This window comes from Coturnix japonica, chromosome Z (assembly GCF_054131305.1).
Source record: "Coturnix japonica strain WE chromosome Z, WE-NBRP24, whole genome shotgun sequence".
In the NCBI taxonomy this organism is placed as follows: domain Eukaryota; kingdom Metazoa; phylum Chordata; class Aves; order Galliformes; family Phasianidae; genus Coturnix; species Coturnix japonica.
Window position 1 is genome coordinate 35,311,800 of NC_140702.1, and position 27,252 is coordinate 35,339,051.

Sequence of the window (27,252 nt, forward strand, 5' to 3'; positions counted from 1 at the left end):
ATGGAAGCTGTTTCTCCAAGTGGCTTTGCTAAAAGCCTAACTGCAGCAGCTCAGCTGTGCCTATCATCAGACATACCACTGTAGAGCATATATATTCAGCAACAAGTGATTAAACCCAATTTTGTGACAGGGTTCATTCATAAAAGTGATTTTTGATTAAATGTTTATTTAAAATCAATGATGTTACAACATTTTTCAACAATACAATTGATTAAATTCATCTTCACCTGTGTAACATTATAAAACACCACTTTAAAACAGCAGTTGTCATTCAGTCCATGTAAAGAAGGCAGGCTAGAGATACTCCATAATCAGTACTTTTATCCCCAAGATTTCCATTCAGCTGGTACACTACTAGATTTTCCATCCTACTGCTGGTACCTGATTATGCCTCAGGTATCCTAACAACAGTCTCATCTTTCAAACAAGCTTCACAACTGGAAAATATTTATGAGGAGAGAAGTCAAATTCTGGAGGAACCTAGAAGGGGAACATTTAATATATTACACTCAAGCAACATCAGGAGATAGAAAAAAATAATCCCAGCTCTTTTCTATTTATCTGAAAAATGTTCCAACCTAGTTCTGGATATTCCAGTAATTTCTCCAGTGGCCAGAGGTACAAAGCAGTAAAGTGCTCCTGCGCATTCCTTAACCATCGTCTTTTCCTCTTCTGTGCCCACCCTTCCGGAGGAAAGTCTGAAGGCCCTCTCCTCCCTCTGATCTACTTATCCTAAAGCCAGCCACTCTCCTTGCTGTGTTCACACAAGTTGCTGGCACAAATATCAATTACTCCTTCCTGCTCTTCAAGACTAATTTTGTACATGTTATCCTACACATACTTTACAATTTTGTTTCAAAGTTATTTAAAACATAAGAGTTTTCTTTATGTAAATAATTACAACATACTTATTTTCAAGGGAAAATGAACTGTTGCTTCCCAGTTCTTTTGACTGTCAGAGTAACTATGGCCTGAATCTACTAATTCAGCTGTGGTATTGTTGCATATATACTGCATATATATTTCACACTAATTTAACCTGGTATTTTCTTACCTTAGTGTCTTTTTTGTGACCTCCTGCCAGAAGCTTCATGACCACAATATTGGGTTTAGCAACTTTTAGAATTCGATTGACCTATTCAGAAAACAGCATGTAGTTTTCAGTTGAAAGTATATGACTTCAAAATCATTTCAAGGATAGTAAACACACTTGCATACTGAAACTATACTACAGTCTTCCAGTGTATTTCACCAGAGATCAGAGTGTTCTGAAATTACTCAGAATTACATTAAGGGGATTAGTGATATTTAATAAAGGGTACATTTTATTTGTTCCAACTGACCACAAGACCACTGTCTTCCATGCTTAAGTACAAATACCATTAAGACTGCAACAAATTCTGAGGTACTTGTCCAAAAAAAAAAAAAAAAAAAAAAAAAGTTTAGACAGACCTTAGGTATCTACCCTATACACTGGTCCAAACATTAAGTGTTTACAATCTAGAACTGAAAAAAAACTGCTGCCAGATTCAAATCTACTTTCTAGCCATTCAAACTAATTTTTCTCATCTCTCAGGGAAAATTATCAGGCTTCGTGGAAGTTAACTTCCTGGTAAAACTGGTATGTTTTTCAAGTGACACCAGCAGGTATCATACAAGAAAGAACTATGTTGCTGCCTGTCCTTTAAGATATTCAGCAGAGAGAAGCCTTGGAAGCATGAGCACAATCCAGATTCCATTACTAAATGTGATGAACTGCTGTGTAAAATGCCACCACACTGCTCTGATCAGTCCTTAATAAAAATATTCAGCTTTACTCAGCATTTTTGAAGAGTACATGTAAGGGTACCCTGGATCTCAAGCAAACTCATTCAATCAAACACATTCTGTCATTAGCAACCACTAATTTTTCTAGTATTTTAGTCTTACCTCATGGTCTGGATTAGGAATATTCTCAAGAATCATTTTAGCTTGCTGGAAGTGTTTGCTAGCTGCCATGTAGAGATCTGCTGATTGAGGAGGGGGGCTGTACTTATTTAGATCGGACATTTCCTAGCATATTAAAGAAATATATAAATACATGTTAAGATCAGTTGCCAAAAAGTTGTATTTTTATTACCCTGACTGAAGATGATTGTGTTGAAAAAGATAACGTTAAGAAAAAGCAGTAAAGTTAAAAACATTTATTTTAAAAGGCAAATACTAAGCAGCAATACATTGTTTAATTGTCACTGTGTACTGCCACAAGATGTTGCTATAAAGTGATACCTGTTCACAACAACTTGCCATTCATTTGATTATTTAGTCCTATGCAGTAGGGAATAAAATTATAGGGAAAAAAGGAGCAAAAAAGAAAAAAAAACAAACCCAAAACATGAAGCCAAATGGATGTAACAGTATTTACTCAAAGAACATTTAAGACTCGCTCTACTCAAATCTTCACTTTATAGAATTTTGAAGCTTCAGCTATTTTTTTTGAGAGTGAATAAAAGCTTCAGTGACAGGGAAGAAGCCATGTCTTAATTTCCACAACAGCTATTCATGATAATACATTAAGGAGTGTGGCTGGCATGCTATATATTACAGTTTCAGTGCCAGATAGACCTGTAAAAGCTTAAGAAATTGGCCAACAGATACCTAAGCTCAACATGAAATTTTGAAATTGCTGTAACTGAAGCAGAATAACCCCACATAGGACTGGAGTATACTCCAGTCACCAACTGGAGGAGGAGCACTGTTGCAGCAAACACTGAGCTGAATACAAACCAACCGGGTTCTCTTAAGCTTCTTTGTGATGGCAGACTGGGAAAGACCATAAACTGCAGCTTGGGAGATTTAGACTGAACATGACAAGAAAATGCAAATAGTACAGCCCTGAATCAGGTTATCCACAGACTAAGTGGAGAAGAAAAAGTAACAGGACCAGGTTTTCCAACAAGGAATGTGTATCTCTGTATTTTTTCTGGACTTGACTAAACACAGATACAGCTGGTCTGATCTGTAACACTACTTAGGATGAGACTGAACAAAGGTAGACCTCCACATATCGTGCTTCCAACCAGTGCTTCCATTATTTAAAAGTGAAATCTAGTTTCATCCTTGTTTCCTTTTCCTAACTATTGCTGTAATAAAAACATTCTACTAGACAAACTACAACAAAGAAGTCTGTCAATGGACTTTCAACAGACTTCATTTTCATGCAAATCAACAGAAGCATCTTAAACTGTGAGAGTAGATCCATTTCCAACTATCTAAAAGTCTTAGTAAGAATTTAAAACAGATTTCCTTGCATACAACTAAAAATAGAACTTCCTGCAATTTTGATTTAAAGAATTACAGAACGTCTTAAGCTGGAAGACCATAGAGCCACTCTGCAACCCTCTATCAAGAACAGGAACACCCTATTACTGTCTGAGGATGCCCAGGTATGCCTTAATACAAACTCTGAGATATTAAGAGCTCTTTTTGTAATTACAGTAGTGTCTAAGTAAAGGATTAGTGACAAAAGCATGAGTGGTGCTGCTTTTTTAAAATTACCTTAAACTGCAGGTAGTGCACTGGGGGTGGTGTTATAACACTGTTGAATGGAGCAAATCTGTGCTCATACCGCACCTGTTCACTATCCAATTCAAACTTTGGTTTTCTTACTTTGCCATCCATGTCAAATGCAATCATTGTCTAAAAAGGACAGGATAGAGTACAGTGAGAAGTGTTAGTTTTACACTGTCTTTTGCGCAAGCAAGATAAAAGATATAATTTAGCACATAATTTAGTCTAGACAGAGGCAAAACAAGTAGAGAATTTACTATACCACATTAAAAACCTGAATTTCATTTTTAGTTCCACTAAAAATAAAGATGGCATGTAATCTATACTTTATTCTCCTTAAAAAAGAAGCCACTGATCAATAGAGCATGTAAAAATTACCTTGTACATCCCAGCACACATGTTTTGGTATGCTTGGCTCATAGTGATCTCTCTGCTCAGAGGGCGAACTGCAAATTTTAGATGAAGAATTTTTAAATTCCATATAAGCAAGAGAACTTATTTCAGATTATTTCCAAGAGCGCTGTTCAAATATGACATGTGTCACTATATTATATGAGCCAAAATGCTCATTGTGAATTACTCCTTTTCATTAAACTGCCACTTACAATATACTGCTTGTTGAATTGCATATATTCTAGGAACAATGAATCTAACATATTTCTCACTTTCTCAAGTAAGTTTTCTCCCCCCTCTTGCAGTATTTGTAAGCTTCCATGCAATTACCAAATATGTGCAACTGTACTTCCAAGAAAATAACTGAAGAAATTTTACTTATGATGAGAACTGTCAGCATCTGTTTCTTCCTAATAAATGAAAAAAAGCTTAAATACTGAAATATGCATAAATGTGCTAAATACCAGCTGCTGGCATTCAAAAATTTTACACAAAATTGAGCACCAAAACACAGCAAAACTCACCTACATAGCAGAAATCAATACTTACATCATTTTCTTGCATCTCACTATTCACTTTCATTAGAAGGTGAGAATTCTGCATGGGCTCATTTAGCGCCCATTTTAAGACCAGGAATTAGTTTCCTGCTTTGTGTATTAGGATAGTGTTCTGTACTGACTTCAATTTATTCAATTTATGTTCATGCTGACTTCAACAGCATGTTGTGCTGATGTTAAAAATGTAAGCTAGCTGGCTTGGATTGATCAATGAAAGAGGCTACGCCTTCTGCATTGTAAATAATGAAAGACAACTGAAGCATGAGCACTTCTGCTCACTTGGCTCCTGATTACATAAAATATCACAAGACATACTTAATTACAATCACATGAATGTTACATTGCCTTCAATGAAATAAACTGATTCAAACAGTCAATAGAAGGCTGAAGCTTTTTTAACATGTAAGATTTTTTACTCAAATAATATTATTTGAACTTTCCCTTTAGCTTCCTCTGTATAACTAGTGCCATCTGGCCTCATATTTGGCACCTTTTTACAAAGTGTAAAATTTTCTGAATTTACAGAGCAAAGAAAATTCAGCTAAAATAATCTCAAGCTGTTCAAATCTAAATGTTCTCCTTGACTGAAAGACAAGGATATGCATACACAGAAAAGAATGAATGAAGAAGTAGAGAGAGAGCAGAGAAGTAGACTGTCTGCATGGTGTTCAATCACAAAGATAATGCTAAGGTAACCCCAATTTAGTGCACCCTTACTAGCCACTTTGGCATGGCAAAGCCATATTAAATACTAATCAACAAGGCGGTTTGGCTACTTCTTTAGCAGGCATGCTTATTGCTCTGACTAGAGAGTTAGTCTGCTAGGATACTAAAAGCGAAATTCTCATTTTCTCTCCTGTGGAAGCATCAGAGAAAGACTGAGTTTCTAAACAAGACTTCTTGCACAACATTGCTACCACTGAATTTAAACAGGGTAACTCAACATTTTAAAATTAAGAAACATTCTGAACACAAAGAGAAATTAAATAAATATATTGAAAGTTTGGTCTTTGAATCTAGCTACAGAGTCTAGTCACAAAAAGCATACCTTCATGCCTATAGTTACTTTGGAAAGGCAGTATTTTTCAAAGAAAATTGCTCTGGGCCTGTTAAATACATCTCACAGCATCTAAGGTATAACACAACTGCTGAAGCTAAGAATACAAATGAGTTTGGGTATGTTTTTTTTTAAACTTATTTAAATAACAAATAGATAACTCTTGCGCAGACATTATTTTAGTTAAAAAATTTTATTTTTAGCCTTCATAAACTTCAGGACATTCTTCTCACTCATATGTTCGTATTCAATTCTTAATTTCAGTTTGACATGGCCACAAGAAAAGGAGAGAAAAACCAAATCTGAGTTACACTTTACATCTCAGATACCTTTTTTCTTTTTCTTGGTTTTCTTGCTACTACGGCCTTTCTGTTGTTCTTCCATTATTCTCTCTTCTGCCATTTGAGAGCTGTCAGCACGGCTGAGCGTTGACATCAGCCAAGCATAGAGGAACTCTGATAGGTACCTGTAGAAAAAACAGCATATTGTTGTTAAGTACTACAGCATAAAACATAATGCATGCTTTCTAACTGAATGCTAATTGGTTTACTCAGTGAACCTACTCACAAAGACAACCTTTAGGGCAATTAAATCCATCCAAATCCATTGAAAAATGTGCATGGTTGAGAACAACAAATTATTCTATCTTCTGTTTTATTAAGTTTCAGGCTTTAAATGTCATGTATTACCAAACAAAATCACCAAGTCCACAATATATACATGTGACGTTCTTTAAGAGAAATTTTAAAGAATTCTTTTAGAGAAATTTCCTCTTGAGCATGAGATGGTCCAATAAATATTGTATCAGAACAAAAGGAACTAAAGAAAAACAACAGAAATTATAGATCTGGACCACATGAAGAAAATAATAATGCTCTGTAAGAATTTACAACTCAGGAGAAAAACTACTGTGTAATTTACAGGCTTCCTCATTTTTATTTCTTAACTTGATGTGTGGTGATAAAACACTTGGTTGGATAGTTCAGACCATGAGTGATTTTATTAAAGAAGACAAAGGGGGAATTAGGGCAGGTAAACATACTATGTTACAGAAAGCTGAGTATTACTTGTAAGGTAGTACTACCAAGCACATTGCCAACCTCTGGTAACTCCTGTGGTATTACTTTTCCCACTTAATGTGGGAAAACCATCAACAAAGCAATGCAGAAACAAAACAAAATGCACTGAAGTAATGTAAACCTGCCTAACTGCTCAAAGTGAAAGAAAGAGCTGAAATCCATTTTTCAAAATGTTCACATTTAAAACTCAGCAGTAGCATCCCTCCCCCAAGAACTGTAAAGAAAGCATTCTCTTACCAGTATATATAATAATATTCATGCATACTGTAAAGTTCCAACTCAAACCCACTCAGAAGGTACTGTATCATAATACGGAGGTTATGATATAAGACCCAGGTGCCCAAGCATGCCAAATGTTGTCTTTGTGGTTCCTGCTTCAGTAACATACTATGAAGTGCTGCATCTACTTTTTCTGCCTACCAAAAAAGAAAAACAAACTATTCAGTAACAGACGAGAGGAAGAACATAAGACTGAAATACATTGAAGTTCTCCCAGAAATAAAGAAATCAGAGTACAAATGCTACCAAAGTTATGCTCCAAATTCAAAACAGAAGTGTTTCTCCAGACATTGTTGTGTCAGTGGTCTAGAACTGGTAAAAATTAAAAACATTTTTCACATGAGTATAAGGAAATTCTACCAAATGGAAAAAGTGTTTAATACAATAATTCGGGGAGGCAAGTTTGTTAACCAAAAATACCTCTGCTCATATTAAAATTTCAAATTTTAAAATGATTAACAGTCCTGTGAACAGTGGAACTCAGAAAATACAGTAAACTATTACTTGTCTTTCTGTTTTTGCAATCACTCCATTTTATTTTTTTAACTTGGCTGCAATGAAATACTGTATTTATAAGCTTGGTATGCAAGTATGTTCACACTGTGGCCAACCAAAGAAACAAGAACATTGGTAAGACCTATTCAGTCTTAAAATGTAATTGTATAGAAGATGTGAAGTCTCTCTAAGTAGGAATATTACCAGTACTACCAAACAAAACACCCCATTATACACTGCAGAATTATTTTTTTTTTTTTTTTTTAAGTGTCTCAAAACTTCAGCATTTGCAGCAGTATTGCAGTAAACACCCAAGCAAATCATCTTCAGAGATGCTAGAATACATAAAATTTCCCCCACCTCTAAGTGACTGTTCTTCTTAGAAAGAGGGTCCTGGAAAATATTTCATTACCTTGGACTACCAAAGGAAACATTTCCAGCAGGAAACTCACCTTTTTCTGTTGTCTTTTACTGTCCATTCTGGAGAGAAATCCCAAACAAGCTGGAGTACATATTTTAAATAACTACTGTTTACTTCACATATGTTTTTTAAAACTCAACAAAAGAAAGCCGTTTTCTGCTCTACAGAGCTATAAATCTGAATTTTCAGTAGTGTCTTGCAAAGATGTCTCAGAGAATCACAAAACAGCTCCACTGGAAAAGGACCTCTGAAGATCATCAGGTCCAACCTTTAATGGAGAATGGGGCCTAGATGAGACTATACAGCATTGTGCCCAACAGCACCTTGAAAGCCTACAGTGATAGGGATTTTATCACATTACTGGTTGTTGCAACAATGACTGTTCTCACTGTAAAAAACAACAACAACCTGCTTTCTTATATCAAGGCAAAACTTCTCACAGCACAGCTTGTACCTTTTGACACTTGTTTTCCTTCACTGACTGTAGGTTAAGACTTGTACTGTTACAGCTATTTAACCCTGTGATCTGGGCTCCAGTTAAGCTGGCAAAGAAACACTACCTGAAGGTAGTGCTCTGCTGTTCTGTTCTATCAATGGGCATATGCCTTCCCTGTGCACTTCTACTTTGCTTATGTAAGTAAAGAAGCTCCTCATTTCTGTCATCTAAGGCAATTTTCAGTTTTCATCCTTAGCTTCCCTGATGGCAACTTTGCATGCCATAGCAACACTTCGGTAGTCCTTAGGCCACTTTTCCATAGATTATATGCTTCTTTTTCTCTTTTAAGCACAGACAGAAGGTCATTATTTAGGAAGGGGTGGCCTCCTCTCTTTCCCTTTATAGGGGAATAGACTGTTGTAATTACGGAGGGCTGTTACTGAATAATTCCCAGCACTTACAAGCCCCTTTGACATCCACAGATGCCTACCAAGGAATCCCTCATAGCTGGATGCTAATCATCCTGAAGTTGGATCTTCTAAAATCTAGTTTTAATCTAGTATATATTAATACTTGCCTTCAGTATATCATACCAAACCTCAAACTCTACAATGTTACGATCTCTGTACCTAAGGCCACCACTGGTAGTTAGGTTAAGTATGCCTTCTCAGTTTGCCAGCAGTAAATTCAGCAGTGTATTGGTTCCTACTAGGCACGTTTCATAGTTTCATAGTTTCGTGCGGGTTGGAAGGGACCTTAGAGATCATCGAGTCCAGCCCCCGGAATTCGAGCCTCTGTGTAGCAGAGCGGCACTTCTACCATTTGCGCCACAGGGGGGATTCGAACTCCGGGCCCCAGTGTTGCAAGGCGGCGTCTTTAACCACTGCGCCACCAGGGCACACGTTGAGGATGTGTAGCAAGCAGTGCGTTTCAGGAACCTGATGGATTTCTGTCTCATCCACCTCTCTCTGCTTACAAGCTTGCAGACTAACATGGACTGAAGAGTAAAAGAAGTGGAACTGTCACTGAGTTACAGACATAATAGTAGGTTTCCACAAAGCTTACTGATGTGACAAAATTAATCTAAAATAAAACAAAAAAATCCAAACAAATAAAAACCCCAAAATGCAGCATCTTTTTGTTCAGTAGATCTAACAAGAAGTATTTGGATTCATCCTATATACTTCTTGGGCTGAACTTTAGGAATCCTTGTTTTGAAGTCGTCTTAAAGACACGAGGACACAGAGCAGTTGCTTCTTTTATATATAATCAAATAATGCTCCAATCTGGCAGGAATATGTCTGGAAAGAAAGGTTTGCTGGCCTGCTACTTAGGGAACTACCTCATCCTGAAGGGTGGCAAACTCCTCTAGAATGTGTCCCAGTTTATCTCTCTGACGAGCTCTGTTGTGTCCATGGATTTGAATCAGACTACAGAATGGCTGAAAGAAACAAAGCACAGTTTTAATTTTTCAACACAACCTTGTGGAGGACTTCTGGGCATGTTTTATACACCTACCATTAGGAAGGTAGGGTCTTTCAGACTCCCTAGAAAGCCCGCAAGCTAACAGGCAAGCAAGCAATTTGGAGCAACACAAGTGCCCACTTCTCTGTATGCAAGTCAACAAGGTATTAGGTAAGCACTTTTGAAGAATGTGATGACAAGAGACTGATGTAGGAAGAGATTTAAAAGTAAGAAATTAGTCTTCCAATATTTTCTGGTATTTTCATTGCTTTGTCATCGTAATACAAAGAATCTTTTCACTTTTGTTTTTTAATCAGAGAGAAGGTAAAATAATTCAGGTTTTACTATGCATTTCTTATGACATGTAAATACCCTGTAAAAAGCTAGTTGGTGAAGATTTCTTGTAACATCAAATGTTAATGAGGTGTTAGTGAAAAGTCTGGAAATATAATACAGGCAACAAAAAACCAACATTTTTCTAAATTTTAATGTATTACCATTTTAAGATAGCCAAGTTTTCCAATATTGCCTTCACATCAGTTATCTAAAATAACTGGTTTCATTTTCAGAGGTAAGTTTAATTTTGAAAGTAGTCATACGTGAATGCATTCAATGTAATTGGAATGAACACTTACCCGAACACAGTGTGTCACAAAGGAATCAATGTAGTCCTTAGCCTGGTGACTGTTATAAAGACAGCATCTAGAAGGGAAATATTTACAGATGAACCCATGAATTTAAAACGTCACCACTATGTTGCACAAAATTCAGCAAGAGATATAAGAATACTTTTACATATTAAGCAACAAATTAATACAAAATTTGTACATTCTTCAAATGTCTGTCTTTGCAAAAAGAAATATTTTTTATCATATTATGTACACACATGCAAGTCAATTCAGACACACTTACTTTGGTGAAAGTACTGGAGGACTGACAAAAGATCTTAAAGCATCTTTTACCATGTCTTGCATGAGGTGAGCACCAAACACCTTCTTATTATCTACCAGAAAAGTTGTCTGAAAATGAAAATGTACTTTTAGAAATGTGTGTTAAGTTAAAAGTAATGCTTCAAATAAATAGCATACAGGGAACTCTTTAAGATATTTAAATGTATTAAAATTTCTTTAAATATTCAGACAGTCTGGTTAGTTGGCAATCTTAAAAACAGATCAGTCATTTGTATTGAATTCACACAAAATACGGCTCCGTTTTTGCATAAGTTGAGACATGGAAAATTATTTCATTTCTTTTTTTCAACTATGATTCATCAGACAGATGTTTCCAAAGATTAACAGAAAATAGTTTGCACAGTTTCCTTGGAGGCAAATAAAGTCAAATCTGAAAAGAAATGGACCAATGCAGAACTCTTCTGTCCTAGAGATACTTCTGCTTTCACTGGTCACACTTGCTGCTCATTCCTCTTTCATCCATAAGTGCTTTGTCCCTTTTCTACATGATTCCTCTTTCATCCATAAGTGCTTTGTCCCTTTTCTACATGGCTCTCCAGCAACTGGAGAAACTGTGCTGCCAGGCTCCCCCAGGGACTGCACAAACACAGGCAGTGCAAAGCCTGAACATATGTATGTTATGAAAATGTTTGCTTGCCAGTAGACATTCACCATCAATTTTACACATTATTTACATGGGATAAAAGGGAAAGGAGTTCATACATCCAGGAACACCCTACGCAGATCAAAACCTCCTACAAGGAAGTGTATTCTACTCAAGAGTTCAGGAATACATAATACTTTGTCAGGACAAACAAAGCAGCAAGTAAAAAAACTCTACTGTATCCCAATCACCCACTACTGTTGCAGCAACAGAAGTAGTTCATATGTGATCAGTCACAGACTAAAGAAAGCAGATGCGGAACAGCAGAAAAATGCCTGTACAGGTCCAATATTAGGGCACAGGAAAAAGTTCAACACTGTTTTACCCAGTAGGTACTAACATAGTCTAAATAATATTTTTAAAATGTTTTAAAACAATGAGATCAGAATATGTATCTGATACTTATGTAGCTCCAGAAAAATCTTACAACCTGTATTACACTAAGTGGTGAGCAAATAATGCAGGTATGTAAAGCAAGAGGATGAGTCTGTGTTTGTCATGAAAGCTAATCACTTTGCTCAAAGACTGGAACTTACCTGTAACAGAGATCTTGAAAGAACACATGGTGATTGCTCGCTAAATTCACAGAAAAAATCCTAATTTGTATTAAGGAAGAATTAAAACAAAGGTCAGCTTAATATGGCAACTCTTCTACACAGTTGCATTTCTTATGCATATGTCGTATGCACACTCTTTATGTATGTGTTACACACAAAAATGCACACATGCAGATAGCATAGCTTATACAAATTGTAAGAAAGAAGGAACAAAAACTATCAAAAAAGCCTTTTATGAACTTGAAATCTATTTCTTCTGTATTATCAATTACAGAACACAAATTTTAAAATTTATTTTTCTCAATGCAACACTGAGATAGTAGTAAAGAAACAGGATACTCTGAAGCTGTTTACATCTCACCAAGCCAGGTTTGTAATAAAACTGCAGGGTTTAACTAGTAGCAGATTCGTCATGCAAACACTGATATAATTCATGTAACAGGAGATGGGAAGACAAAGCATTTTTGCTTTGTCTTTGGACTATGCCTGACTTAACTGCAGCTCCCTTGTCAGTTAGTGAACATACATATGTCAGAGAAGCATTTAAATCTCTTATAACAAAGGTAAATAGCAACTAGGGGCAGCATGTCTTATTCAAAAAGAACATACACAGTTGCTTAGCTTTATATGCTTAGCCGTGAATAGAATTCACGGAATAACTTGCTTACAGATTTGTGCTCCTGTGTTCTAGAATACATGTAAGAAAAAAAGAAATTTAGTCTCTTGCTACGTTCCATTATGGCAGACACAGCTTTTCAGACGCAGAAAATAAGTTACAAAGAAATTAACTTCCTTGTGGTCTGCTACCGTGATGCATAACTACTATCTAACGAGTTATGGAAAAATGAGAAGTTTGAGAAGAAAGAAGGCCTTCATCCAGTAATTAAATAAATAAGATGAAGTACCAGGAGAGATAGCAGATACTGAATTGTACACAGCAATGCCAGATAAATACAAAGAAAATACCAAAAGGTTCATTCATACAACTCATTTTTTTCTGCAGCGTGCAAAAGCGAGGCATGGATCAAAACTTTTTTCTTAAGTCTAACTGTAAGATTTTATATTTGGCTATAAATATGAAATATTCATACTTACCAATATACAGTGCAAATTAGTTAAGTTTACCACTTCACATACAGTTTTTATTCGGTCTATTAGCTTGGAAAAATAATTGACCATTTCTTCCCTTTTAATTATTTTTGCATACCGAGGGAAAGTTGGAGGCAGCAACCTCTGATTAACAAGAGGTTCAAAGCCCATCATAATAGGGTGATCTAACAAGAGATGAGAGAGAGAAAAGCTGCACATAAGCTTACTTTTCAGAACTCACTTTAAAGGCATGGTATTAATGATTCACTTAGCCTAAAAGACTTTTAGCTGACATTAACTTCTGGTGACACTAACTATGCAACTGAGATAACAATTACTATTATAAAACCTTCAACACTACTGCAGTTACCTGTACAGACAATGAGGTGCTGCTTCTTGTTCTGAAATGCATATGCAGTGATTTGAAATGCAATGCCCACTATTCAGCATTCACATAAATTCTGGCTTTGAAGTGACATCGCTAATTTCAGAAGAAGCAGCACTCAGAGCTCTAGCAGTTTGCATAACAAGTAGTACTAGCTCTAATGAACTTTTAAAATATACTTTAACAGTGAAACTTATCAAGATACATATTTACAAATGGAAAAAACAAACAAAAAAAAAAACCTTACCTCCTTTAGTGGTATCATTCTGTGCCTGTATACCATGATGTAATGAATTATGAATAGCAGACAGCAAGTCAGCTGCCTGAGTCATCAATTTCTGAGCTTCTGCAACTGCACTTGTCTAAAAAGCACAGGACAGTTACTCAAATTTTAAACCAACATATTTTGACTACAGAATTCATCTTACTTTTGGAAAAAAAGTATGACAACAAAATTCAAATGTTTGAACAAAGCAGTTTTGAAGAGACACGTTTTTGTGCAAAAAAAAAAAGTGATATTTTACATACCTATGTGTACATGTAATATTACTTTATTAAGTATTATTTTTAAGTAAGGTAAGACCTAACAATAATTACAACTGAAAAACTATTATGCACTACGCATAAATTGTCTACTGTTGCTTTTGCAGATCTGGAGAAGCAAAAACCAAAACTTTTCTGCCAACTGAAGTACTCAAAAGATCACCCTTCATTAAAAAAACAATAAAAAAATGCAGAGCTCTTAACAATATAGATGGAACAAAAGTTTTCAAGCAAAATGAGAATACTATATGATATTAGAAAATCCCACATTTTCATCAGAAATATTCATCCATGATCTGTTGACATACTGTATTTTCTGACATTCTATGAAACAAAACATTAGCAAAAAGAATACCATTTAAAACAGCTTTCTGTAAGAGCAGGATTTTGTTTTAAAAGTATTAGGCTAATGGTCCCTCACAAAGCTTCAGATATTTTATACCTAACATCAAAATGAAATACAGCTTCCTTTGGAAAAAGTTTAAAATTCCCCTGAAGAGCTAACAGAAGTTGAACACTATTCGTAGCTTTGCACAATATCCTCTTAAAGTTCTACTATGTGAATAAGCTGCTTAGCAGATCTAAAAATCAAATCAAAGCAGACTAGGAAGAAAATAACATACACATAACTCGTGGCAGTTAATACAAACAGAATTTGCTTACACCACTTCCACACCATAGTTCAATTCCTACTCTACAAATGGTTATATTCAGAATGTAGTTTTCTCAGCTACTTCTTTTTCTTCACCACTGGTGTTTATCAATAGTATTGGGATTTGACCACTTTGAATTTTAATTTAATCAAGGACTTTTAAACCATCCAATATGGAACAGCTCCAACAGCAGAACTAGGAGGAGCACAACTCCATGCCAGTAAACAAAAAACTTAATGAAAGTTGAAATTATAAGCAATTCTAACTAAAACAAGCAGTTTCCTTTCAACAGCTAGGAAATCCTGTATTTTTTTAAAAAACTGATCAACTATATGGAAGGTCGTTACTTTCTCAGTTCTCAGACTGAAGAAATTTAGATATAACTGCAAAACACCCACATGGAAGGAAAAACTAATGATTTTCTAGAGATGAACAAAATACAGCCCAATAGCAGGTAACTCTGCAAGCTCATATACAGTTTCCTTAAGTGATTTCCAGAAGGCTGTGCTTGTATCAGGTACCGCACTTTCACGTGTATTTTACAAAAAAAAAAAAAGAAAACTGCGAAGTAGCTACTGTCAGGGCTTACTAAACCCTGCAGGAACATCAATTCAGATTTACATAGTGTCTGTATTATCGTAGAGAAAGGATCTTAATGCAAACAAAATACCATACAGACATACCTCTTTTTTGGTAAAGGCTATTAGAACAGTCAGCAGTACTCGGGTAAACTTTACTCTGCTGAATACAGCTAAACACTGTTGATGCTGTAATTAAAAACAAACAAACAAACAAAAAAAAACCCACTGCAAATTACTAAGCAATATACATTAAATCCTGAAACTTATTACAAAAAATAATTACAGATCCATTGACTTATACTCTCTAGTTGTACAAAGATACAAAGATACTTTGGATAAAGCACAGCCACTGGCTGTAGCTCCTATGCCAATGCCATTTCAGTTTCAGCTTAGGTGAACAAGGTACTGAAAAAAACTGATTTTGTCTCTTCTTCCCCCTGGAAATCCTATTATAATTGCTTTCTGAAGAAAACATGTCACTTGGAAAGAAAACCCATACCCTTCTATATCAACCACTTCAAATACATTAATTACCATCCTTTTGGGAAGGAGCTACACTGTTTCCACCTTCTGCTGCTAACTTCTCCCTTAATGGAGAGGCAATCAACAGGAGTAAAAGCTACAGGAAGGAAATAAGTTGAGAAGGCACAAGACTGTTAAGACCTTCTACTTTGCTAATGTTTTCTTGAGAGGTAAGCAGAAAAAGGGCAGCACTGCAGCAGCATTATTCTGCCACAAGGTCTTCAGGGCTTAAAAGTCAACATACTAAATGTGGCTATCCTAAGGGCCACTCTTGAAGAGCAGTTCATATACAACAAGTGTGGAAACAATGGTGACACACATTCCCCACAACTCATTTGAACTACTCGTTTAAGCAACAGTGTACTAAATGAAAGTAAAAAAGTGAAGCAGTTAATTACTTCAAGTTCAACTTCAGGATCTCTCTCTTCTCCTTGTCGACTTCGAGTGCTCTAAAAGGTTAAAGAATTTGAAATAGTTTATTAAAAACTGCAAAGGAAAGTTACTGACAAAAGCTCTTTATCCTCTATATAACACTAAAAAAAACAGTTCTAAGTTCAAAACTTCTTAGCACATCATCTTGTTTCTTAAGTAATCTACAGTAACCTCAGTCTACTCTAAAAATAGTGCATTTACACTCCTTCTAGAAATTCTTAAAATATTTAGACAAAGTAAGATTGATTCTTAATATTACACAAAGTACTTGCATAAAAGCCAGAAATCAAATAGCGCTTTCCCTGTCACAGCCCAGTGTCACACTCTATATCTCCATTCCACTTACTTCTAATGGTGTAACTATTAATGAATTTAGAAAAGGCTTATGAGTTCAGCATCTTTACCTAGAAGTTAAAGAACCATCATTTTACGCAATCCACTGCAGCGGTCCTTCTGAACAAAACCACACACATGGGAAAAAACAAAACAAAACAAAAACAACAACAAAAAAAAAAAACCACAACACCATTTACCAAACTATTTTTATTCTTCATAATCCAGCTCTCTCTCTAAAAGCCTATATTAAGTGCACTTGAAGTATAATCAGCAAATCAAATATAAAAGAAATACCTTCACTCGTCTTTGCATGTCATCTTCTACATCTTTTAGCATACCTAGAAAAGGAAAAATTCAACTAAAAGCAGAGAAGTGTTCTTAAGTACAGCTACATCATATAAATCAAAGAAGTTTTATGAGGAAATAAAGACTAACGGGAAGGCTCAAGCCTTCTAACAGTGCATAGAAAGGTTACTGCATACAGTGATTACATTTGTATCCATGGCTTTACAAGTCCAAGAGAGCTTTCTCCTCACAAGCAATCTGTTTAGATGACACTAAGTAGCAACACAGAGAAGTGGAATGCAAGGAGAGTACCTTCCAACGTCTTGTAGCTACCCTAGTACTAGATCGCACGGTTGTATTTCTGCTGGTGACAGCTACATCAAATATTAGACCAGGTTGCCCAGCGTCCTATCAACCCTAGCCTCAAACACACCCAGGATGAGGAATCCACAGTCTCTCTGGGCAGTCTGTTCCAGCACCTCTCTGAAAAACTTCCTTCTGCCATCTAATCTAGACCTCCCTATCTTTAGTTTAAATGCACTCCCCCTTGTCCTATTACTATCTACCAGTATATCTAACTGGTACCTCCTGCCTATAATCTCCCTTTAAATAGTGGAAGGTTGTATAACAACTTCTCCCTGAAGCCTTCCCCAAGTAGAAAAAGCTCAGTTCCCTCAGCTTGTCTTTGTCGATGTGCTCCACCCCTCTGATCATCTTCGTGAGCCTCCTTTGGACTTTCTCCAAAAGCTCCGCATCTTCCCTATTTTGGGTCCTCAGACCCAGATGCAGTACTCCAGATACTAAATCACTTCTTTTTCAGACACTTGACAAATAAACAGCCAAGTCATTTTGCCAAGAAAAAGAACAACTGGTCCTTATTTTTACCCAACCATAATTTTTCACAAGACTGGTACAAAAATTAAGACTCTACAACATTAGATTTGTTTAAAAATAAGTGAGATGCTTAAAGAGAATGCAGCCAATAGGCAGACACATGGAAAGTAGAATTTGTACCTGTAACTCTAAGGTCTGTCACACTGTTGGCCATTTTAAATCCATAGGTCATTGATTGAAAATCTTCCTAAAATATGAAAGTTGCAGACGCATGAGTAATGAAATATACACAGTTAAAGTTTTAAGCTTGCTTTTTGTTGCTGTTGTTTAACTACACCAGGGATAAAAGTTTGATTTTATTCTACACAGTAGAATACACCCCCAATCATGGGTGACATTTCTGCTAAAATTGTACATAAACCTTTAATACTAGTATGTCTTTCCTAACTCATACCAAGCATCATCCTACCAATATGTTTCAAAAACTATGGATGTACAGTACTATTTAATCAATTTTGAGACTCATTATTAAAAAGTGACTTGTCCAAGCTCAGAGACAATGAAGGATTTCTCCAACACAAAGGTACAGAATGGACCTATATCACAGGAAAAGAGATTCTCATTCCATTGATACATAGATATTTCAGATAGACAAACACGGTTACCTTAAGTACAAAATGAAAACTTTAACAGAAAGGAAATCAAACATGAATCTGATTTGAAATGGTTAGCCACAAGACTTGCATTGTTTCCTGAACAAAAAAGTTCAAAATACTTAAGTGGCTCAAATACTCAAGCAAAATGTAGAAAAGAGCATTAAGTATCTCCTTTAAAGAACACTGCATAATAAAGAAATCAATACTTAATGACAGCATATCTTGAAATGTACCTCCTCAAAAACAGCTGCTTTGTTGACTTTTTCTCTGGCAATATCACAGATTTTGAGGATGCCCAGAGCAAAAGCCTTCATAGCAGGATCTTCTATGAAGTCCGGATTATGAATGTAAAGGCAAGTGAACACCGTCTGTGCCAAGGAATGTCCCTCTAACCACGTTATCTGCAGAAATGAAAATCAGATGTCTTACTCATGACAGGCAACTCCTTGTTTTCACACTCCTGCTCTTTTTGCATCTTACTGAGCTTCAGTGAGCCATGAAGGAAGTCTGTATCATCACAACTTTCTACCTAGCAGAAAGGGATGAAGATGATGTTTCAACCTTTAGCCACAGCTCTTCAGCTAAATTCTGGTGTGGGGGAAACTTTTAAAAAAGTTCAGCTCTGACCTCTGTGGCTTAGACATAATATTAAGTTGAGAGACCGCCAAACACAGAAGTTTCCTTCACAAAATCCAGTATGAAAAATGAAATCAGCTATGAAACAATTCAGTGATATCCTACATAGCTTCTTTTCACAATCCACTCTCTACTACTTCCACATTTTTAAACTAAAGTGAAACCTTCAGTAATCCAGGACATGATTTCTATCTTGAAATATCACCAAATACAGTATGTTAAGATTTCTAAAAATGATGACAGTTCCTCTCTCTAAAATTAAAAGGAAAAAAGAAAAAAAAAGCCAGTGCATGAAGTGGGAAGGAGAAGAGGAATTATGTTACACCATGTCAAACACAGTGATCTCAGTATGACTTTTGGGAATAAAATGTATAAAATTAAGTAATTTTATTGACATCGTTTTAAAGATCATCTAAAAGTATTTTGAATCATTTACTGAGCAGGTTGATGTGCATGTACAGTTGCATATATATACACACACACACATAGAAAAAACAGTTACAACTAGCAAATAACTGATAATCCACATCTCTTTTTCAAACTGATTTAGATTATTTCCATTACACTCTCAAAATGCCAATGAAAGCTTGAGGTCTATGCTGGCTTTAAAAAACTGAGTAACAGTGTAGATTACTGTGTACTCACTTCCTACATAGTAAACACTAACACACAGTAGGCAATTAAATATAAAAAAAAATATATGTATCTCAATTTCCAAACCCTTTTACATTACTCAAAATTCTCTTTTGCAATGATTTCTCAAAATGAAAAACAAACACATGTAAAATCAAACTTATGGCCTGTTATACTTCTCCAATGCAAATATCTCAATGGAAATAAAAATCCAAATTACCTATTTTCTGTTCAGTGGTACGCTATTCCTCGGTTTTACTCCTCCTTTTTTTCAATCTGGATTGAGGGATTATATTTTGAAAGCAAGAACATTAAATGCTAGTAGCAGAGAAATCCTTACCAAACAACAAAAGCAGGTATCCATTATTCCTATCAGCTCAGGTGAAGTGAGATCCTTTATCTTAATGGTGCCATCCTTTAAAAGAAAAAAAAAAAAAAAAAAAAGCAGAAACAAAAAACAAACAAACAAAAAGAGATAAAAATTAAGAATATGGAAGACAATAGCCAAAAAACAACTTATTATTTGAACAACCAAAAAGGAAATTATAAACTGGTTAAGACTTCTGAATATTTGTATGTGTTACTGATCAGCTTCTTAACGTTTCATGAATTCCCAAAAAGTTAACTTCCCATCACAGTAACACTTAAAAATACAAACAGTATGCAAAGTCACAATAATGACTGAATAAGGAATACTATGCAGGACTTATTCTCTGAAGGTTGCTTTTTACATTGTGGGTACTTGCACAGAATTTTATTGCCTTGAAAGACCAGGGAAGCAGAGACCTCATTTCTCATTTTCATTTTATTTGTTCAGTATATGCAAATCTGAATTAAGAATTAGACTGCCATTATTTCACCCTTAGTCCATTCAAAGCGTTTGGGTAAAAAAAAAAAAAAGGATAATGATAGTAAATATATATATACACACACACACACACACATATATATCCTCTACAAGTGCATTATTCCTACCCAAGGAGCAGTCTTTTGGTGTACTTTCATAAATGTTGACCATGCATCAGCAGTTAATTATCACTGTGAAGGCTGTTAGATTTGACAGCTTCTGCTCACACTAATGAACTGAACCAATAGTTACTAAGAGTACAGAAGCTGGCCTCCCTTCAGCTATCTTCATATAAAACACAAAAGATGCATGTGATGACTTGCAAAAACTACTTCCAAAATGTATTTCTTTGAGGTATTAATATTTAACAATTTAACTGTAATTTTCACAGGAAGAGTTAGCATCACTATAGTAATCCAGTAACAAAACAGGCAAGCACCACAAGCTACTCATATAATTTTTTCACAGCCAGTGAGAAGGCAAAAACAGGAAACACAAACCTTAATAGCTTGTTCGAAGTTCAGAACTTTTCTATTAACTTGGTTTCCAATCATACCAGCATCCATCTTGGGATCCATCATTTCAATAGCAGACATTGCTTCAAAAAGTCCAAAACTAAGGACACCAAAATAAATATGTTCCAAATTTTTATACCAGCCTTCACAAACCAGTGTAAAAGAACATAAGATGACATATTGAGTACACTGTATTCTCACTGCTGACAATAAGCTACACATGCACTATGATTGATCTTGTGAGAGCATGGTTTTAATGAGTCTGAGGACTGCTTAACAGGTGTGTCAGAAAAGACATGCTTAAAAATAAAAGAAACTGCTTAGTATTTATTGAGCAGACAAACACTCCTTAGCTAAATACGCCATTTCTAATCCTATGCAAGTGTAAAAAAGGCTTATTGTGCGTTCTAATTCTGAAAGATATTTAATTATAGAACTATGACTTGTGCTTTGATTCTACTGTGGTGACACCTCTGAAAATAATTCTAAAGCCATTAAATAGAACGTTCCTCCCTGTCTTCAGGATTACTGGTCTTCAGCAAGAACCTTTTTCCTTCTTTAAATGAAGAGACTTGCATATCTTAGTAATATACATTTTCTTTAAAATATTTTAATCTCACTTCGTTCCCTAAAAAATCCAGCAGGATCTTGGCATGTACTTTTTGTTGAAGTGTATTTTTTCTTCATGCATAGAGCTCCAAGTTTCCATTTTGGCATGGCATTTTAGAATTACTCTAAAGCACAGAGCATGCTTACCTAAGCATGCTAATGGCATCTGAAGTAAATTAATTAAAAAACTCAAAACTTTTTCTGGTCTTTTTGCATGAAAGTATTTCCATGTAAAATAGTTCAGTAGGTTTACTAGTTTCAACATTACTAACAATAACCTCTAAAGTTAGCATGAAATCTATAAAGTGAAAATGTAATATTATCACAGTTGAAAAGTCAGGGCTGTCAGGGACTAGAAAAAAAGGAAACATCACTCTGATTTACAAGAAAGGGAGAAAGGAGAACCTGAGGAACCACAGGCTGGTAAGCCTCACCTCTGCCAGGGAAGAACATGGAAAAGGTACTCCTAAGAAGGCATGTTAAGGCATATGAGGAGCAAGCACAGTTTCACCAAGGGAAGGTTGTGCCTGATCAATATGGTGGTCTTCTATGATAGAGTGATGGCATTAGTGGACAAAAGAAACACCTACCTGGACTACTGTATGGCCTTTTACATGGTATCCCACCACACCCTTATCTCTAAATTGGAGAGATATGGATTTGAAGGGTGGACCATGGATAAGGAATTGGTTGGAAAATTACAATCAGAGGGCTGTAGACCGAGACCAGTAATGAGTGGTGTCCCCTGTGGGTATACCTAGAGTTTGGTACTCTTTTAACGTCTTGAACAATTATATAGATGATGGGACTGAGTGCACCCTCAGGAAGTTGCTGATGACACCAAGCTGAGTGGTGCTGTTGATATACCAGAAGGAAGGGATGCCATCCAAAGGGACCATGATAAACTTGAAAGGTTGGACATGTGAACCTAATGAGATTCAGTGAAATAAAGTGCAAGGTTTTGCACATAGGCCAAGGTAATCCAGGTATGTATACAAACTGGGAGGAAAGTAGCCCTGCTGAGAAGGACTTAAGGGTCTTTGCAGTTGAAAAACTTAGCATGAGCCAGCAGCGTGTGTTTGCAACTCAGAAGACCAATGATACCCTAGGTTCCATCTGAAAAGGGGGTGGCCAGCATGGCAAGAGAGGCAACTGTTCCCTCTATTCTGCCATTGTGAGGCCCCCAAGTCTGGGGCCCCCAACATACGAAAAATGTGGGACTTCTGGAGAAGGCCCAGAGGAGGGCCACAAAGATAATCATAGGGCTGGAGAAGTTCTATGAAGACAGGCTGGAGGAGCTAAGCTTGTTCAGCCTGGAACAGAGAAAGCTGAGGGGGGACCTCATTGTGGCCATCTAGTATTTAAAGGGAGTTTATAAACAGGAGGGAAATCAACTTTTTACATGAGGAGACAGTGACAGGACAAGGGAGAATGGTTTTAAACTAAAGGAGAGAAGATTTAGATTGGATGCCAGGAAATTTTTCTTTACTGAGAGAGCCGTGAGGTGCTGGAAGAGAGGTTGTGGATTGTCCATTCCTGGAGGTACTCAAAACTAGGCTGGACGAGGCAGTAGGAAATCTGATCTAGTACTTGATCTAGTAGCTGGTAACTCTGCCTGAGGCTGGGAGGGATGAAACTTGACAATTCTTGAGGTCCCTTCCAAAGTAAGGCATTCTAATACTATACTGACAATAAGAGAAATGCTCAGCCTTCATATAAACGCATCACAAACATGCTCAAGTATTTCAACTACTTTAACTAAAGTATAAATTTAAAAACCTTAGCCAATATTGCATGACTTGCTCATTACTAAGCATTAATATTTAAAAAACTGTAACTATCCAAAAGGCATACTTACAGTTTGTCATGTAGCAGTTCTCCTAACTTCAGTTCTATGAAGGAACATAACACAATAAATAATTATAATCATAATCTTAGTGCAACATTTCCAGCACAATTTTATTATTTTAAAACTGTATAGTCTAAAAGAGAATAAAGTGTGGGAATCAAACCAGACCCTTCTACTCCACCTTTACTTGCTTTTACTTAGCATTTTTACAACTGTAAGACTAAAAATCGTACTTCATAATCATTCCTAATCCCTCCCTGTGACACCAGCAACCAAATCTCCAAACTTTAAATCTGAACAGCGTGAAACACAGGACAGAAGTTTTCCATGCTCTTTTAGGCAGATGCTTAATTTTCCAAAGGAGGTGTTTACTGAAAGGCTAGGTTTTCCTCATTACTTTTAGCAAAGCCTCCAGATACACCTGACTGGCATACAAACCATACATGATTAATAATTACAATGGTACAAGAAAATAATTGTCAGTAATTGTGTAAATTATTGTGTCTCATAAGCTGCAGTTTTACCCTTATTTTTCATTAGGTCAACTTAATAAAGTCAACTTAAAAATATATAAATTTGTCATCACAACAAAGTAATAGCTAATAGCAAGAAAGTCTTTGTTTAATTGAAAGCAATTGCCTGCAGGCGACTGGGGTGCACTACATCCCTTCTGAAGTTAAGCCTTAGTTCAAAGATGAAAAATGATACACTGACCAATTAAATGAACAAATAATCAGATCCTATCAATTCAAAATATACAGAGAAAAGTGTTGATTCTGTATAGATAAATGAGCTTTCCACTCAGTAGGACACAGGAAGAACTCTTTGCAAAAACACAAAACAAAACAACCCCAACAACAAACAACAGAAAACAGATGCAAAAATGCATAAAAACAAAAAGCACAACAAAAATACAGATTTCTGCAATCTAGAAGAAGTAAAACAATGTTCTTCTGATATTTGCAGCCTTGCAGATAGTTAAGCACAGGAAAACACACAATCATTGTGGTCTCTTGGTTTGGAGCTTGAATGTGGGTCAAATTAATTTACTGAAGCAAAAACCTATACTCGGTTCTCCAAGGATTCAAGTTTTTCACACAACATGAGCACTACAACTCACCTCTACAAGCTTCTTCAAAGTCCCGGGTTATGTCTACCCAGTCTGTATTACCCTTTTCCATCTTGTCAGGCATACCAAGCTCCCATCCCGAATCATCATCTTCTACTGAAGCTTTCATAACCATGCTACCGCTCCTCTAAAACTGTATCAGAGAGACTGCATGTTAGTAACCAATTACAGAAAGGGCTTCAAGGAAGTTTTTTTGTTTGTTTGTTTGTTTTTGTTTTTTTTTCTCTGCAGTAATACAGAAGACAGAGAGACTAACCTCATTTAAATGGCTGCTAGTACATAAAATCAGCTTGAAAGGTACTCAGTTTCCTTACCACCTGTTTATAGGCTACAAACCCTCAAAAGCTAAGAATACCAAAGCTTTGTCAGTACAGAGCCGTAAGAAAGTCTCTGTCAAACTGGAAATGAAACAAGACACATGAGAAGAACCTCCCTTAAAAAGGATGTAGATAACACAGTTTTATCTTCTGTTGTTTTACACAGCCAGGTACACATATGTCCTCCCACAGCAACACAACGGGTGTTGCTATGCCCCAGAACATAACCGTGGGAATTTCCAATGCCAAGACCACTACCAGAGTGTTAAATAACCTCAGACTAAAACGTAATTTTGGAGCACCAGTGACCAACTGCTCCGAGCTGGTGCTGTGCTCCCACACGTGGTGCACCCTAAGGTGCACTGTGTGCATACTGCTTTCACCACGTGGCACCCAGTCTTCCCCTGTTCTGTGAAGGATATCAGCACAGCTGTCAGGCAGCCCTGCGCTTCCCACGGAAGCAGAAGCTTCCAACAAAGGCCTCCGTGACAACGGACCTCCCGGGTGCCAGAGAAACAAACAGCGGCGGTGACCGCACTGCTTCTCAACGGCAGTCGGGAAGGATTCCCCAGCCGCAGGCAGACTCGTCCCTCAGGTCAGTACCTCGCCGGCTCTCAGGAGGCCGCAAACCACCGAGCTGTGCCGGTCGTGACGAGAAGACACCTGCAGACACCGAACGAGAGACCGAAATGGCGTCAGGGCCGCTAACCCCTGACCCCTCACTGCCCTCGGGGCACCCGGCCCCGCAGCCGGACAGGCCTCCCCCTCCCACCTCCCCCACACGGCGCACGCCGACTGCCGCCTTCGCCGCCCCCGCCGGCTGCACGACCAGTGCCTTAGCGGGGCTCATCTCGACGAGGCTGCGGCGGGAGGCGATCGTGCCATCCTCACCTTCGCGCGGGGCGAGGAATGCAACCACTGCCTCACCCGCCGGCTCCCGCTGCCCCCAGCCCCCAACCAACACACCCGACCAGCCACCTCCAGCCCCGAATCCCGGCCTCAGTAACAGAACGCATGCGTGCACCCCTCCTTCCTCCCTTCCACAGCGCACGCGCGCAGCCTCGCTACCGGCACTGTTGGTGCATCGCGAGAAGGGCCGCCGGGAGGCCGCAGCGTGCCCTGCCGCCTGCTCTCGGTGAGGGGCGGAGCGGAGGTAGCCGAGCGCCGGCGGCGAGCGGTAGTTTCGGGGTGTGGTGGGTGAGAAGGTGTGGCCCAACGAGAGACCTGCTGGTGGGGTAGCGGTTCTGACTTCCCGTTTTTATTATTTTTAGGCGTTGTGTGACTTCTGCGGGCAGTGCTGGTTATCTCGTCCTCTGTGGGGAAACGAGCTGACATGTCTGAGGGACGTTTGCCTTCAGAGCCGTTTACTGTGAATTTGATCTTTAATTGCAAAGACTGAATGTTTCCCGTGCCTAAGGCAAACATCACAATTATAGAAGTCAGCTCCTATCATGCTTTGATAAACAAAAAGGGGTAACTTAAGCCGAGAGGCTTTTGCTCCAGTAAATATGAAGGAGCAGTTAGATTTAAAATGGAAAAGCTAACTTTGCAATTCACTCTTGCTATTTGACACGCTCTATGCACAGAGCAAATGTACCCGGAGTGAGGCAAAAGGAGAAAAATCTGTGCCGACTGTCAGACATCTGAGAACACCTACTGCATCAGGAAAAGCTGTCCTTTCGGAGTCAGAGGCTTCGGGGATGTTTTGAGGGGCTGTACAGCACTGCAGTCCTACATTCTGGGAGGATTCCTGCTATGTGTGGTAGATGCCCTGAATCAGTCATGTTATGATTGCAAAGAACAGATCTTTGATGTTGAACCTGATGGTGACTAAGCATCTGTAAGTGAAAACTAGTTACGCTTATTTCCCTGTAGCAAGGAATATGGTGCCTGAACCAGAACTCTGTAGAAAGAGTGCTAAATTTCTGGGGAATTCTATGTATAAATTTCAAGATAAAAGAACTTCTCAGAATATTGTTGCAGCCATGATTATTATATAGGTAGGAAATTAAGGAAATTAACCATGAATGAAAGATAAGCGGGTTGGCTGTGTTTGTGTGAAAAGCCCATATCAGTTTAAGAAGTTACTTTGTGTTCACCACTGCAATCAGTAAGCTAAGGTGCTGAGTATGTACATAATCAAAGCATGTTATCTTCCTATGGTACAATGAATTGCATTCATAGAGCAAAGCAATGGACTGATCTATGTGGTACTTGCATAGGGACATCCAAAGAAATAAAACATTTTATTTTCAGTTTCCATGCACACTTGCTTTACTAGTTACTAATACTTAAAATGCTTTGGTGTTTAACACAAAAATATCGTTCTGTTTGGATGTAAGGATCCAAAAGACAGTCAATAGTAAGCAAAATAGAGCTGGGTAAGGGAGAAGAGGGAAAGGCAATCTGTTTGTAGTGACTGTATCCAGAACATGCGTTCCTTCTTCTTGGTGCCTTGGGAGTTGATTATGAGGAACTTGCTTAAGTATTAATTGCAGCG

General features: G+C 37.3%; 4 protein-coding genes across 14 annotated transcripts in view; 3 read left to right on the forward strand and 1 right to left on the reverse strand.

Annotated features, from left to right (window-relative positions):
* Positions 1-4,384, forward strand: part of GOLM1 (golgi membrane protein 1) — a 42,845-nt gene extending 38,461 nt beyond the window's left edge. For all 3 annotated transcript variants that reach the window (XM_015849287.3, XM_015849286.3, XM_015849288.3), the window contains one exon: positions 3,332-4,384. In XM_015849287.3, coding sequence (XP_015704773.2) covers positions 3,332-3,456 — 125 coding nt within the window. In that variant the 3' untranslated portion in view covers positions 3,457-4,384. The remainder of the gene's footprint in view (positions 1-3,331) is intronic.
* On the reverse strand, positions 147-25,759 carry NAA35 (N-alpha-acetyltransferase 35, NatC auxiliary subunit). Of its 8 annotated transcripts, none has more exons than XM_015849284.3 (24): positions 25,731-25,759; positions 25,356-25,415; positions 24,427-24,568; positions 23,316-23,349; positions 20,834-20,948; positions 19,827-19,901; positions 18,451-18,618; positions 17,742-17,808; positions 16,737-16,780; positions 16,073-16,123; positions 15,255-15,338; positions 13,623-13,737; positions 12,997-13,175; positions 11,881-11,940; positions 10,643-10,749; positions 10,366-10,432; positions 9,609-9,707; positions 6,873-7,051; positions 5,886-6,022; positions 3,928-3,995; positions 3,538-3,678; positions 1,930-2,052; positions 1,055-1,135; positions 147-480 (listed from the first exon to the last, which is right to left on the reverse strand). In XM_015849284.3, exons 3-24 carry the CDS (start codon positions 24,548-24,550, stop codon positions 421-423), a joined length of 2,178 nt encoding a protein of 725 aa, XP_015704770.1. In that variant the 5' UTR covers positions 24,551-24,568; positions 25,356-25,415; positions 25,731-25,759; the 3' UTR covers positions 147-420. The 8 variants fall into 8 exon arrangements, with proteins under 8 accessions (XP_015704770.1, XP_032297448.1, XP_015704767.1 ...); XM_032441557.2 differs by having other exon boundaries at positions 25,250-25,415; XM_015849281.3 differs by having other exon boundaries at positions 25,719-25,759.
* On the forward strand, positions 24,931-27,007 carry LOC146753918 (uncharacterized). The gene is made up of 3 exons (XM_085530065.1): positions 24,931-25,039; positions 25,110-25,887; positions 26,024-27,007. Exons 1-3 carry the CDS (start codon positions 24,931-24,933, stop codon positions 26,082-26,084), a joined length of 948 nt encoding a protein of 315 aa, XP_085386191.1. The 3' UTR covers positions 26,085-27,007.
* AGTPBP1 (ATP/GTP binding carboxypeptidase 1) overlaps positions 25,301-27,252 on the forward strand; it is an 83,245-nt gene continuing 81,293 nt past the window's right edge. For both annotated transcript variants that reach the window (XM_085529129.1, XM_085529141.1), the window contains exon 1: positions 25,301-25,347. The gene's annotated coding sequence lies outside the window, so the exon portion shown is untranslated. The remainder of the gene's footprint in view (positions 25,348-27,252) is intronic.